The sequence below is a fragment of the Cyrtonyx montezumae genome, unplaced genomic scaffold, assembly GCF_038088225.1.
Source record: "Cyrtonyx montezumae isolate F1298 unplaced genomic scaffold, pur_monq_1.0 scaffold_6, whole genome shotgun sequence".
NCBI lineage: Eukaryota > Metazoa > Chordata > Aves > Galliformes > Odontophoridae > Cyrtonyx > Cyrtonyx montezumae.
The window spans coordinates 8,287,571-8,302,997 of NW_027072067.1; the positions used below are offsets into that span (position 1 = coordinate 8,287,571).

The 15,427-nt window shown below is 39.5% G+C and overlaps 2 protein-coding genes across 3 annotated transcripts in view; one reads left to right on the forward strand and one right to left on the reverse strand.

The window, feature by feature from the left end:
* RAB43 (RAB43, member RAS oncogene family) overlaps positions 1 to 15,427 on the forward strand; it is a 258,462-nt gene that overhangs the window by 14,788 nt on the left and 228,247 nt on the right. The gene's annotated exons all lie outside the window — the stretch shown is intronic.
* On the reverse strand, positions 7,138 to 15,377 carry LOC136057123 (haloacid dehalogenase-like hydrolase domain-containing 5). The gene is made up of 8 exons (XM_065749691.1): positions 15,094 to 15,377; positions 13,543 to 13,777; positions 13,028 to 13,140; positions 11,702 to 11,795; positions 10,432 to 10,465; positions 9,381 to 9,555; positions 8,441 to 8,629; positions 7,138 to 7,647 (listed from the first exon to the last, which is right to left on the reverse strand). The coding sequence occupies exons 1-8, from the start codon at positions 15,375 to 15,377 to the stop codon at positions 7,248 to 7,250; spliced, it is 1,524 nt and encodes a 507-aa protein (XP_065605763.1). The 3' UTR covers positions 7,138 to 7,247.

The window sequence follows — 15,427 nt, forward strand, 5'->3', positions numbered from 1 at the left end:
ATACTATCTCAGTTTTAATGTTGTAGTATTTTTAGTACTGGCCATCCCACTGAGATCTTGGTCTGAAAATGAGCCTCCTGCATATGTTAGTTTTTGCTGGACATGTCACGTTGGTTTTCTTTCAGCTCTACTGAACATAGTTGTAGAATATTCAAAGCAGCAAAATCTTGAATGCAGGCACTTAAATGCAGCCCCCACCACATACTTTAGGAAAAAAGAGCTATTGTACAAGAAGACGTTCTGATTCCCACCTGTTCAGCTCTCCATATCCCTTTTTATCATTTCATTTTAGTTTGAAGAACAAAACAGCTTTTTCTTTCTTTCCTTTGTCTTTTACTGTCTTTTTTTCAACAGGGGTTTCTGTCACACTAATACTGATAATGTACTGATTCCCTTTATAACTTCAGTGTGACTGAATGCAGACTGTTGCCTTGTTTTGCCATGCAAATCAGCAGCCACTGGAAAACAAGTTAACAATAAGTCCCCAAGAATGAGAAAAGTTAAGCCTAAGTTAGCCAAGAAGAATTTTCTTCTTTGTCCCATTAAATCTGGGCAGTTTAGTCAATGATTACTCAGTTTAAAGCATGTAATTTCCTTCCCTAGTTAAAGTAATACACTATAGCAGTAGCTATAGTTTTTCCTGCTTGACTTACATGTCTGTCTACCTCGAAGAAAAGTGAAATGCTACACTAGCTGAGCATTTGTAACAGAGTAGCTTGATGTGAAAGTACATCACTTCCCCCAGGGACATCCTCTGAGAACAGTGCAGGATCACATACAACCTCACTATGATCAATTAATAAAAAACAACTGAGGTTCTTTTTTCATTAATTACTTTCTGGATTCTTTTGCAAGACATTTTTAGACATCACTTGAGCTACTTCCAAACTGAACTGTTGATACTGATTTCTACTCTCTCAACCTCAAGTATACCAAAAAAAATGGGAATCTCATCACAAACCTCTAAAGGGGCATGGTGGGACTGTAACCCACAGGTTTTCTGCACGTGCATAATTACCAGTCTCCTCTGAGATAGTTACTTAAAATCTGTGACACATATATAATACTGCACTCTGAAAAAAAAAGTCAGATGTAGCTTTGCACTCATCCCCTGATGAGGTGGCGTAAGCAGGGTAAGGTGTTTGCTAGGTACAGCAGCTTCCTACAGCCACTTGCATCTAAAGCTTACTTAACCATGTAAACTTTGATATTCCACCTGAATTATTACAAGTGAAATATGTTTTTAAAAATTACTCATACAACAAATTGTTATCCTGCATTTATATTTTTGATGTTTAAATTCTGGATTAAGATATGAGGAACACCAGTTCCCCTATTAAGTTTATTCCTACTCAAACTACAGCATAGTTGGCTACACTGGAGGAGTCTCAGTCTTAAGCCCCCCACACCAAGAGAGCTTAAAGTACACGTTATTCAGATGTAATAGCTAGCTGAAGGGATCCAAGTTTGTGTACTTTTTTACTTAGATTTCTAAATACCTTACACAGGACCAGCACTGGGGGAAGCTAGCAGCTGTGACTTCTAATGACATGTATTTCTGCAGACAGAAACAGGAAAACATGAAATGGAAGACTATTTCCTTAGAAATTGTCTTTTTAGAGCATCTGACCATTTTGGCTATCTAAACCATCCCACATGAAGGTATGGAACAAACAAAGGTATGGAAGACTGTCCTTTGAACATGGCATGGGCCAACTTGTCTTGACAATTGGAAGCTATTTATGAAGAGCTGAGAGCTAAATTTTCAGTGGTTATCACTGCAAAAAAAGCACAAGGTTTGTGTGGAGCTAAATTCTCAATAAACAAAAACAGTTATCAGAAAAAAATACATTCATGCAAAAGGCAGAGCACCCTCATTCTGTATTTTTCATGCTAATTCCCTATTTCGATGCTGTGCATGGATAAGGATTTTCCCCTTTGTAAGTGGTATTAAAATAGATCATTCAAGATATGAAAAGTGTTTTGGTACTTGACAAATGAAAACTCTATGCATGTTTTCTTAAGAGTAACGTACTGATGAGGAGAGTAACTGCTAAAACAGCTTGGCTGTGTAATATAAGGGACTCATTCAGCAGAGTTAAGTGTTGAAATGGTGCTATGTGAACATACCATTTCAAAACCTGGGAAGCCAATGCATGAGACCAACCACTGCTCCACTTCCCAGACGTAACGCAGACACAGGCATACTGAGCAGGAGGTGAATTTAGATATTTGTAACAGTTTAAAGATTTTATTTTGTCTCTGTGGAGAAATGCTAAGATTTTTGATAGACAGATGCACTCAGTGCTCTCAACCAACTTTTCCCTCTTCTGTGCCTCGCTCACTGATACCTGACAGCTATAAAACCCAGTCTCCTAAGGATGCACAACTCTGGAGACTCAAGAGCGTTCAAGTGAGCCTGGCTCTTGCACCTGCCGGGGAGAAAATACAAATCTCTAATTCATATTGAATTCATTCACTGCATTCCAATATGATTTGAAGGGTTTAGAGAATAACAGTGTTAAAAATATTCTGCATTATCTAGGACAAATCTGTTGCTGTTTTTCCAAGGTTTCTTTGAGAGATGCAGGCTATACATTTCAAATCATCACTAGCTACTTCTCTTATTGCAATACTGACTAGGTCATTTGGAATATGAGGAGACAAGGGAGCAAGCTTGCATACTAAGTAATTTTTATATTTTACCTTCATCTATTTATGAATTTATTATGAAGAATATTTTTAAGCAGATACAAAACCTGCTTCATGTTGTGAATTGTAGTCTAGCAGATACATTGTACTGTGTATCATTAAAAAGGTTTAATTAAAATAAACATTTGGCAATTAATACTTTTTATGGTTATTTTATGCATGTAATTTGCTGTGGTTGATTATCAGACAAAAAAAATCAATATTTTAAGAAATTCTGTATCCTATTCTACAGTTCTATATGGTCTTTTAATTTTAGACAAGATAGTTCTATGTATTCTGTTAAACAAGCAGTACTTGACCCTTCCTCTTACACATACCTACAACAGTCCATCACCTACATAAATGCATGCACATAAAATGAATTCAAAGTCTTCCATGTTAGAAAGGTGCAGATAACTTTTTCTCAGTGTTTACAATTAAATGTAAACAATGTAGTTAAAACTGCACCTTCCCTAAGGAAACCTTAGATCCTAGATTTCATTTAATTATTGTAAACTAAACAAAGCATGCTCATCTACAGCCAGGAACTCAACTGTGAAATAGCGGAAAGCATAATCAGATACACTTTCATAAAACAAGAGATGAGACTTGAGTCCCACTGAAAATCCATTTCTAATTCTAATACTCTTATAGCTAGACTACAAGCACAGCTTTTGCTACAGAAAGCAATAGATAAACCTGCAGGAAGTCTAGCTGGGTGTTTAACAGTACACATTTAGCATGATCATGGATTCCCAGCCTGGCATACAAGATCAACAAAAGCGAAGAGGAATAGATTTTATTTGAGATTAATTAAGCAAGAGATTCTGGCTCAGCTGATTCTCAGGTGGGTCTACTTCGCTATTTTGATTTGTTTTATTCACAGAAGTGACCACACACTCTTCTCAGAAACTTCTGATGTGCAGGCTGTTTGAACGTTGAAAGCAGGATAAAATTTCATCACCCCAAAATCCATACTTTTATATATAAATACCCGAGTACAGACTGTGTTAGTCAATGATCAGAACCATTGGCCTGAGCAAGTTCACACACCACCTGCTGTCTGTGCTGCCAGTGTAACTGAGAATAATATGTAGGTGCACTAATTTCAAACCTCGCACATCAGTTTGCAAAACCATACTGAGTCATTACAAGGGTGGAATCATGTCCTGGTGTCACTGTGTGCTGATGCTATGCCTGGAGCTTGATAAATTGCACTGAAAATAATAGCTTCTAACAAGTAATTTACCTGAGATTCAGCTGTGGATGGTGGGAACAAAAGTTACTTGCAATAGCAAAAATCAAAGATTAGAAAAACACTTCTGTGAGTCATTTGTTAGTTTTCCTTTCTGTGCATCACTCTGAGACACATTCTGAACAAGAAATAGTTGTTGAAGAGCTGGCAAACTCTGAAAATCCAGCACAAAGAAAGCACGACAGCGATACACTGCCAGTGTATCTGATACAAAACCCAGATGCTTTTCACATTTCACAAGAAAAAAATAAGTTAGTGTCACTTCTTTCCCCCATCTATTTTCTTGTTGAAGAAAGCCCAAACAATTGATAACATTTAGGAGAACACACACTCTAAACATGACTTAGACTAAGCTGGTGTATTTCTGACACATCTGAAGCCACCCCCAGCAGAACTGGGGAGCCGTGTCTGCTGCTTTCAGCTCACATCAGCAACGGTGCCCAACACAAACTGGCTGAGGAGTGCTCAGCACTGGTGTGAAACCAAGAGACGATGAGGTGATGGTATCCCTAGCACCTGCACTTCTGAAGCACTTTACCAACTTACCAACTTGCGGTCTGGTCCACGAGAGTGGAGAACTTGAAATACCCTGGGCCTCGGCGAACCTCGTGAGGGCAGCGGATACTACTTCTCCAACGCAGGTGAATGAACGAACGCGGAGAAGCGGCTCTCGGCGCTCCGGCGCCGCCCCTCTGAGGTGACCCAACATGGCGGGCAGCCAACATGGCGGACAGCGCCCCCCGGCGGCCCATCCGCGCGCCGCAGCTGCGCTGGGCCGGGGCCGGGGCGGGCAGCGCGGCCGCTCCGCCGGGGCTGCTCAGCTGCGGCACGAGGAGTAGCGAGCGGTACCGACCTACCTGCCTGCAGCCACAGTCACAGTTAACACAAAGCTTGCGACTCCTCTCAACAAAACAGCATTCATTCACTTCACATTTCGCTGAATAATTAGATCGATTAGATAGAACATTTTACTATGCTGGTTTTCACCTTACCTTTACTTATCAACCTTTCAAGTCATGGAGATGTTTCTTCTACAGGACTCCACATTTGACTCATTTACCAAAGAGTCACTTTAAAGCACCATTTCTAACGATGTTACCCATTACACTAGTGACTGGTGCAATTGTCTGTGACGCTTCAAAAGCAAATCTCATCTATAGCACTTCCTGAGCAAACAGGAGACAGTGCTCCAAGGAGCAGGCTGCCAGCATAGCACCTTCACTGGTAAGGCATGAAATAACAAGCCTAGCTCACTAGCATGCTGTGGCCAGTGCCTCACTATGCCAACGTTTCTTTCAAGTTCTACAGTAATCCCAACACACAGGCAGGTCATCTTGGATCACCACTGTGGAAACGACTGCCTATATTCTGTTTGGGCTGACAGAGAAATGGCAGCTGATGCTGAAACGTTCATGCATGTCTGGGGGAGATAAAAAGGAGAAGCAAACTGAACAGTGTATCCTTCATCAACTTCCACATTTTTATTCCTTGCTTCAATGAAAGTCTGAAACAATTTCCAGTAAGAAAGAATTCAGCAATATACTTCAACACTGAAACAACACAACTTCGGTTATCCTGATGTCTTAACAAAACCTTAACATTCTTTACTTAAAAACATTTGGCATGCTTCACAAATAGCTGGCATATTACAGAAAAGTGATAAACAGATGCGTATTTGCTTGCTGTACCAGTATGAAAGGTAAAAATGTAATGCTGCAATAGTTTCCCAGTGAATAAAAATAAAACACACTATTGGGAACAGTGTCCTTAAACTTAGAACCCTGGATCCAGCAAGGTATGTTTAAAGCTACTTATGAAACACGAGTGAATTAATCAACAATCCTGACAGCAGCAAAAGTGACTGGAGTGGTATGCAAACAGAAAACACAACACAAGCCTGACTTAACGCTAGCAATGTTGTTCTCTTCATGACATGAAGAGTACCCAGATTTTGATTTCTGGCAGCATAGAAGTCGGCCAGGAAGTAACTCCTCCTTACACCACCACCTGTGAATGTTTGTAAGGTAGCACTCTCCTACTTTTGTGAGAACTCCATAAAACAGAAGACCCCCAGATTTGCTTCTATCATTTCTTATTTGTGAAACAAAGCAGATCCTACATGTGACTAGTTCTAAGATGATTTTGCATGATATTTCCATGTAAGTTGACTTCGTTTTTAAGCACTAATAAAGGACAGACATAGCTTATTTCACAAGTACACTGTGTTATAACCAACTAACACAGAAGACGTTTTCAAATACATCTTTTGGGTTCAAATGGTTGGAAGTATCTTATAAAAATAAGATTTCATTAAAAATGAAGAGTTATAAAATCCATGAACCAAACACATAACACTGACACAAGACAAAAGATATTACACTCAAGGACAGTAAGCTGACACAGTGGTACAAAGCTTCAAGTAAATTAGTAGGCACTTTTTGCCCAAATAGCAGTCACTCATTCAATGAAGAAGTCCAGCTTAAATGTCCAAAACATTTCTAAAGCTTTCCAAAATTCTACATTCCCCACGGAAGTGCAAATAAAAAGACAACAAAAAGGACAGGAGCCTCACTGTTAGCTGCAGGAGTTCCAAAATTTGTGTTAACAACTCAGCCTTCATCAGTTTATATTAGCATTTCTCTTAAGGCTTTACGTGTCAGAGCACAGCAGCAATGCAGATCCAGATGCACTGGAAAAATTGGAAAACAAAAGAAAGGCTGAATGGTTACATCTGACTGAGTACAGAGACAAAACATACTTGAGTTCAACTCTTACATGAAGCAACACATTTGAAAGAGTACTTGTTACTCACAGAATACATACCGTGCTCTGTATCAACCAACCTATAATTGTGTGACTGACCCAGTCCCCCTGTCAAAGACCTTCAATAACTAGAAGCTAAATCGTTCAAGAAAGGAAAGAATGCATGGTCACACAGGAATTTAAGTATCAATAAAATATCATCAATTAATAAAAATCACTATTGGAATATCTAAAATAATGAATAAGATGCAAATAAAGAACAGCTAAAGCAAGAAATTACAATTGGAAACACCTTAAAAGCATTTTTATACTTTATATAATCTTCAGTATTTTAAGCACAATTTTTTAAAATTTATATAATCTTATATTAAGTATATTAAGCACATTAATTTGTGCTTATAACAACTTTCATATATTATTTATAGTATATAAATTAAAAAGTAAAAAAAATTAGAAAGCAGTTTTTGGCATGATTTTAAAGCACAGTTTAGGGGAAGAAAAGCTTAACACTAAGCAGTCCTGAAGAAATCACATCATCTCAATTAGGAGCAAAGTTCTCCAGCTGGAAGATCAGGTCTACAGCAGCATTAACATCCGGTACCACATGATCTGGTTCTACTAAACCAGGATCAAACCTAAAATCTCTGTGGCCATGGAACACCATTTCAGTTCTGCTCTCCTTGGTATCCAACGGTACCTCTGTGTGAGGGTTGTAAACGCCAGTACAAACAAGAATAGATCTACAATGAGTAGCAGCAGAAGATGCCAATTCATTCTCCCAGCTGTTGCCTATTTCATCATCCTGAGATAGAGCAGCAGACCCTCTGCCTCCACCAACTTTAGCCTGAATCCACGTTTTTGAGCCTTTTCTGGAATTCTTCTCTTCAAGAAAGCGATTGTAAAGGTTAGCACCATAGACATCAGTCATGAGATTATCTCTGGAAATATAAGTAGCACTTTAGTCAGCAGCACAATTTCAGTTCTCCAATTACAAGTGTATGAGAAGACATTAAGTTTTTTACTACATATTTCGCATTTTTCATAAAACTTCATGTGGAATTTTTACACAGGAGAAAACTCAGTCACATAGCAATTTTATTATGCAATTTCATTAACCATAATGTTTAAGAGAAGTGATAATTCTCCATACTGAAAATTCCAGAATGGGGTAGGACAAAGGGAAAGCAAGGATAGCAGTCCATGAATGGGGTTGTATTTCCAAGCATCTCGGTGATTCTGGAACAATCCTTAATACTACAGAGCTTTATCTCATCATAAGAGAATGATTCTATGATGTCACTGCACACATAATAGCACATGACCAAGTTTAATTACACCTCAAATCAATTCTAGCTCTGTATTTCTTAAAAATCACATGTACTACTAAAAGCTTGTGGGTGTTATACCAGTAAGTTTAAGAAAATAACACAACCCCCATCACAAACTCTTTTAGTTAAAGGCTTAAAAAGAGCATTTTAAATAAATTAATAAGTGACATAAAGCCTCCCTTTCATACTCACACAGAAATGATACATCTAAGAACTATGTTTAAGGTTAGAAACAGCGAGACATGAAAACATCCTAAGAGCAACACAGTACTAACCAATTTCAGCTGTCCCAACGGTGATGAAATGGGCCCAACCATACAACAAGCAGTTGTGTATGTTTATTTTTTGCTATTTATCTTGTAAGTAATTTCTCAGTGTATTCATTAGACTTATAATATCTTACCCAACAGCATAAAGTGTTCGAATGGGTTGCTTCCATTGTCTTTCTGCTGCTTGAGCCCTGATAAGGTAATCTGCATACTGATAGGTCAGTTCACTAGGCTTGCCCATCAAGGCCTCGTATTTCAGATCTTTGCCAGTGATCTTCTTGTAAATGTTTTCCAAACAAACCATGAACGTGCCATGCCCAAACCTAAAAATGGAAAGATGTGACAAATCAAATTGTATACAGGAATAAAAAACCTTTTGTATTTCATAATCTTTTATGGGTCAATTCCTGTTATTAGATCTCCATCCACCTGCATGCAGCATTTCCACAGCTTTTTTAAATAATAAACAGCTGATTAGCTAGCCTATAAAGATTGGGGGGGGGGGGGAATGAGGGGGAGGTAGGGGAAATATGTTAAAGAAATCCCTTCTATTAACGTCTAAGTAAAATAAAAACACTCAGATGACACCATCCTATGTGTTCTATTCATTTTTTATGTTCCTTTAACAGTACACTATATTGTCTTCATCTCAAGAATTGACTGCTTTTAACTAGCACAACAGTTCTTCACCCTACCAGAAACTGAAGGTTGGAAAATACAAAAAAAAAAAATTAAATGAAACAGTTTATTTACTTTTTTTCCCCCTTTGGACAAACTCTAAAGCCTTCAAGCAAAAACATATCTCATTCGCCAATGGGGAAACAAAAAAGTTTACATCATAAAAGCAGTCTTATCTCTAACAACTGATTTCCTGGATCCAATGACATTGGTAGCAATAAGGCAGTGTTTGTTGACAGTGCAAAATGTTGAAATGTTGGATTCAAACCACAGACCTACCATAAAGCCATACAGAAAATATTGTATGGAAACACTGATCATTAATTGTATTGAATAAGTGAGGAAAAACCTAAGATGCCACATGACATACTCACATGGTGTTACAGTTGCATTTACCTTGGAGACTGTGCTTCAGCTACCCACATTAGATCCATATTACAAGCAAGTACAGGTATATGAGGGTAATTCTCATGGTGATATGGATTTCCAGGATAGCCACTTGTCAGCAAAACATCTATTATCAGCTGGAGGTTGGTTTCCCATCTCACTGGCTCACCAAACAAAACAACAGCTATAAAACCAAGAAATATGTCGCAGAGTTAACAGGGCACCATACCCCTGATACAAACTTGGCTTAACAAGGCTGAACATTAATTTGATTTAAAGGTGACAAAATGAAATAATGGCATTAACACAATGTTTTAATGTTACCTGCTCATCCATAGAAGAATACCACAAGACTCACAATGCAAAATCTACAAGTTTAAGAAATTCTTCCATTTTCTGTATTGGTAAGATTGTTCCACAGCACAAAACATCAGCTTCTAAATTATATTTCTTAGTCCTCTGTACCTTTGTGAACTCTCTTAAGTTCATGTACAGTTCTGAAATAATCCATCAGTCATGTTTTATTGCTCACGTTCAAATACAGTTTAGATGCTATCTCTAGACAATTTCCTGGTCACCAAAAATCACAACACGGATTTTTTTTCCATCTTTGGCCAGCTTTTATTTTAATGTTCTTTTCAGACAAGATGAGGATGAATATGGTATGCTGAAACAAGATACTTCTCACACTACAGTTCTAAGGTGACCCCCCTGAATACCGCAAAACCAAGACCAGTCATTTCTCAACATGCCAATCCATTCTTAACAGTTAAAAGAACTCAACAACAGCTTGCTAAAGGAAAAGAGGAAAACAGACCTCACCTTCCTTCGGAAACTTTAAAGACACATGAATGAAAACTATACACATAAAATTAGTTTTCCCACACCTTATACATTCTGTGTTAATAACAGATGTACCAAAGAGGAAGTTTTAGAATCGTCTCAGCCCACTTCCCAATATAACCAGCAATCAGAAAATAAATCATAATTATAATGAAAGGTACAATAAAAATATTTCATCTATTAAGGGATAGTTGCAAATTAAGTAAAGATAACTGACCCTCAATCTTGGGAAGCTCCGCAGCAGACGGATACTGAAATAAGAAAAAAGTAAAAGTTTTCTACAAGATTAAACATTTGCTACTATTTTTAAAAGAATAAATTCAAGTACAGTTCCCACAGTTGCCCTTTGCAAAACCGTGAGGAAACACACTCTATTTTGGTGCAACTACTGCTCCAGCAACTGAGGTCAGGTTGTTCTGAAATATGCATTTCAAGTTCTAAACTGAAATCTAGCAGCAAATGGACAGCAGGCAAGTTATTGCATTCTACATTCAGAAGCCTCTGACTATCTATTCAGTTAACTCTGGCAAGACTCAGAGCTTCACCTGCTTGATTTGCTTCTATATGGAAGGACGGATGTCTGTTTTTCTATAGTAGCAATGCAGTCCTCTAGCATTAACAGAAGATTTGAAATGCATTTTTGAAATACGTGCCTTTAACAGTGCTAAGAAACAAAATACATTGTTAACACATAATATATCTGTTAAACAGTAATTTTTACTTTTTTATCTACTTCTCAGGGTGACAAAAACTAGAATAGTCTCTCAGATTTCTAAATGTGCGTGGCTGAGAAGCAAGGTGAAAGGTAATATAAATAAGTAACGAATTGTATGAGCTACAGCAAAGAGATTTTTGACCACACATGGGGAAAAAACCTTTATTTACTGACCCTGCATATGTACAATGCATGTATCTGTTGTATATGCATTTACTTCTTTGTGAAATTCTGCAGAACTCAATTTAAAACACGCTGCTTATGTAAGCTAGCAGTAGGTACTATCAGTACTTAAATATATGTAAGGAACCATATAAACAATAAAGGCAGCCCTTCAGAGAAAAGTTAGCTATCTGTAAATCATTACTTTACAATCAAAGCAATCTCACAGCCTAGAATCATTTCCACAACACTCCTCTACTGGAAGAAATAGCTTACTTCACCTTCCATGCATCCAAGGAAGCCGCTAAGCTTTCCAAAACAGATTTTGAATTAGATATCTGTAATAAACTGGAAGCTTTCTAACAAGATATCTAACAAGAGTAAGTTACAAAATGCAAACATTTGTTACGGAATTACCACTACCAGAAGAAAAAGTGTCCAGCTGTTCTTGAAAAATGCTGCAATAGAACAAGAGGAGATGCAGGAAACAGAAGCCAAGTCACAGTGCAGCATAAGACAACAGCACTAGCTCTATAGTTTAAATACTGACTTCCAGCACTAAACATCATCTAACGATCAAATAAAAATGCTTAAAACAAAACAGACTCACCAAAACGTCAGGTGCTCTGTCATGATCAACTACATCTAGCAAGGGGTACTTCTCCCGTAGCATTTCAATGGTGACAGGCTGGCTGAACCCAAGGCTGGGAAAACACCAGTTAAGGATACAGAATTCCTTATATCAAAATATTTTTTAAAATCTGTAATTCAGTTTTGACAATTAATTTTAACATGTGCTGTTTACCATCATGTAAAACAAACTATTTAGGAACGAAGGCAATGCATCAAAGACGACTTCTTGCATGAGATAAATGACCTTTGCTTCATCTATAAACAGGGAACTGTATGTCTTAAGACAGAAATGGTGTAGAGAGCTTGCTCAGAAAAGGAGATGAAAAGGAAGAAGATACTCAGTGCCTGCAATACTCCCAAGATTACCTTTACATAAACGCAAAAAGTCAACAGATTAAGTAATTAGGAAAGAAAGCTCAGTCTATTGCAAGATAGTGGACTGACCAAGGTTTAACTAAGCCTTGCAGGTATTTAAGGTAAATTTAGAAACACATTTAAAAAAAGAAAGGAGCAAAAAGGGAGAAAATTCCCAGATTTGCTTAGTGATACTCTTAAACATAGATATATACCATTAATTTTAACTCACTTAAGACATAACCAAACTAATCTGCTCACTTATGTAAAAAGTATGAGGTTAGTAGCATCTCTCCATGAGTATGGAGATCATAGGCATTTAAACATATTGATTATACAAGCAAAGACACTGGATTTTGTATTAGAATTAACACTATAGGCCATTTGTAGTTTCATTGAAAATAAGATCATCCCTTGTAAAAATGCCATCTAAGAAATGTTCTATTTATACATTGAATTGTGCCTTATCTCAAGCTTCTCTCTTAAAATGCCTAACAAATGTTGGCAGTTAGGCTGACTTGAAGAAGATAACAGGAGATGTGATATTTCAGAGCCTGAAATTGTTGATCTATTCTTACTTCTAAGACAAGGCTAACTATATGATTTACTACAGAAGACTGTAGGATACCATGTTGTCATCCTTAAGAGAACACAAACCTTTGTGCCAAAAGCTCACTACATATATATAAGCCAAAGAAGTAATTATCTACTCTCTTTCCCCATTAAACACACGTATAATAGTAAGGTGAAAAAGAGTAGAATATATGGAAACAAAAAAAGCAACAAACCAACCATTTTCGAAACATAAATTTGACATTAGAGTAAGAACTACCAAAGCTTATCAGTGAACTCTCAAAACTGAATTTGTAGTGTTGAAATATTTGGCCTTCTGAACTTGATCAAGGAAAATACTTCAATGGAAAGTTGTCTTTTGTTGTTTTAAAGATACTCCTGAGCGATATCAAGAAGTGGTCCTTGTCCAGATACAAGAACACATTTTGGATGATAACGTTTAAACATCCGCAGCGGACTGTGCGACATCATCACTTGATCTTGTGAGATCTGTTTAGAATTTAAAACCAAAAAAGAATATATTGTTTTCCAGATAAGTTACTTATAAGTAGATTTAATTAACAGGTGTGCAAGTTCTATGAATTACAAAGCAGTCTTACACATCCACATAAACCCTACCATTTCTTCCTAAAATTCACACCTGAAGTACAGAAAAAAAAAAGGACAACTGCATTACTTATACACAATCCTTCTAGCTTCCACAGTTCCTCCATTCACCACGAACACAAGGTTCTCTAAATTCATTTAGAAAACAGATGGGGACAGAAAACTCAGAACTGCTCTAGCTTCAGGTAGAACAGAAACTCACCGAGCAGCATTTAATGGAACATAATGCATGGGACACATTCTCCAAAAATAAGTAACTAAATACATAGGATTTAGGCTACTCACTGGAACTCCAAGAATGTGGGACAACTGATCAGCTTTTTTCTGGCGAAGGCAATCCCCTGCATTGGTGACAAATACTACAGGCACCAAGAACTGTCCCTGAGAGTTAACCAGCTTCTGAAAGGCTGTTTTTGCAGCAGGTATCGGAGTCCTTCCTCGCACCAGGACACCATCGATGTCAAAAAGAAACCCAAAGGATGGCAGTATGTTCAGCTGCAAGAAGAAATTGAAAGAAAGAGTACATTAATTGTCCATACACACACATTTTATAAAAAGCACAGTATCTGAAGCTCAGTTAAAATGCACATTTCCACTGGGAAGGAGTGGATCTTTCATTCTGCATTTCTTAATATGTCTTACAGGCATATATTGCAACATGTACTTGCTTTTCCTTATCCACACAGCCTCATGAGTTCTGCCCAGTCTTGAATAGTTTCAGAGACCAGAACAAACTGAGTTAAGGTGGTAAAACGAGGGGTATGATACATGCTGATGAGCCAGAGAGTCTGATTTTGACTTCACTTGACCTGGGAGTCAGGAGGCAACTTTAATACAGAGAATACCAACAGAACCCACAAGTAACCACAACAGGTAGCAGAAACATTTCAGCATGTAGGGCTTGAATGCACACACCATACACAACTCCTCCCTTACAAAACATCTATGTGCTGGAACTGTTCCTACAGTTACTTGCCCTTTTTCTGTTCCTTAGCAGTACTAGGGTTCTTATTACAGTTCCTGGTCCTCATGCAGCACTTCAGCAACTCCTGGTTTTGTACATGGCAGAATAATGCCTGCTGCTAAAGCAAGCACCTCCCTAAAGCTATTACCAAGGCTTTTAACTCTCTTGAGTAAGTGAAGAAATGGACTCATCAGCCCAGAAAGGTCATAACCAGCTGGGTAAGAAAGGTGAGGTGGGAGAGGCAGGGCTGCCACAGCACCGTTACCACATCAGGTTAGAGAGGACACATCAGAAGGATCTAAGCTTCAGTCGTCTCCCAGCCATGAAACGGTGCCCAGGGCTTCAGGTTTACAATCTCTTTCATCGTTTGATAAATAAGGACTGTAAGAGTACGGGTCAGAGCAGGGAGAACAGGGGCGGAAATGACTCCGGTCGATGGAGCTGGGACAGCCCTTGCCACCTGAAGGGGCAGGCTGACGGAGCCCAGCCCCCACGCGCCAAAGGCACCTTGCTTTCTGAAGCAGCACTCTGTTCCCCGTCAATTATTCATCCGATGCGTTTTCCCACAGCTGAGAACAGCACTGAGATGGACTCCACCACCCACGACACACGTCCGTGGCTGCTGGCCCCCTCCTCGCCAGGCACTTTCCCAAAACCACAACACACCACATTCTGGACACCCACGAGATGTCCTTCAGAGCTCAGGCTAACAGAGTCAGTGCTTTAAAAAGCACCGCGGTATCACTGAACAATTTAAGCGCTTTTTGCCGCTCCGCGTTTCGCCCAAGAGCTCCCACGGACACCCGCTGCTTTCCCTCCTCTGCAACCGCAGTCCTTCACTTAAGGGCAGAACACGCGCCGTGCAGCCGCACCCGGCACCGGGCCGCCCCCAGCGCGGCGAACAACGCCCAGGGGCGCGGGGACCCCGCCCCGAGGCCGCCGTTCCCCGCGCGCCGCATCCTCCGCCCGGAGCCGTTTCGGTTTCGCTCCGGCACGCCCCGCCCCGCGCATCCCCCGCCCGACCCTCGCCCACCTCGGTGCCGCTCCCCCCGGACGCCGCCGCCCCTCCGCGCAGCGCTCCGAACGCCGGCAGCCGGGGAGCCCGTCCCGCCGCGCCGCCCCTCAGCAGCGCAACGAGCGGCAGCGCCCGGCGCATGGCGGCACACCCCGAGCGGCCGCGCCGCCGCTCCCCCGGCTTCAAACCCC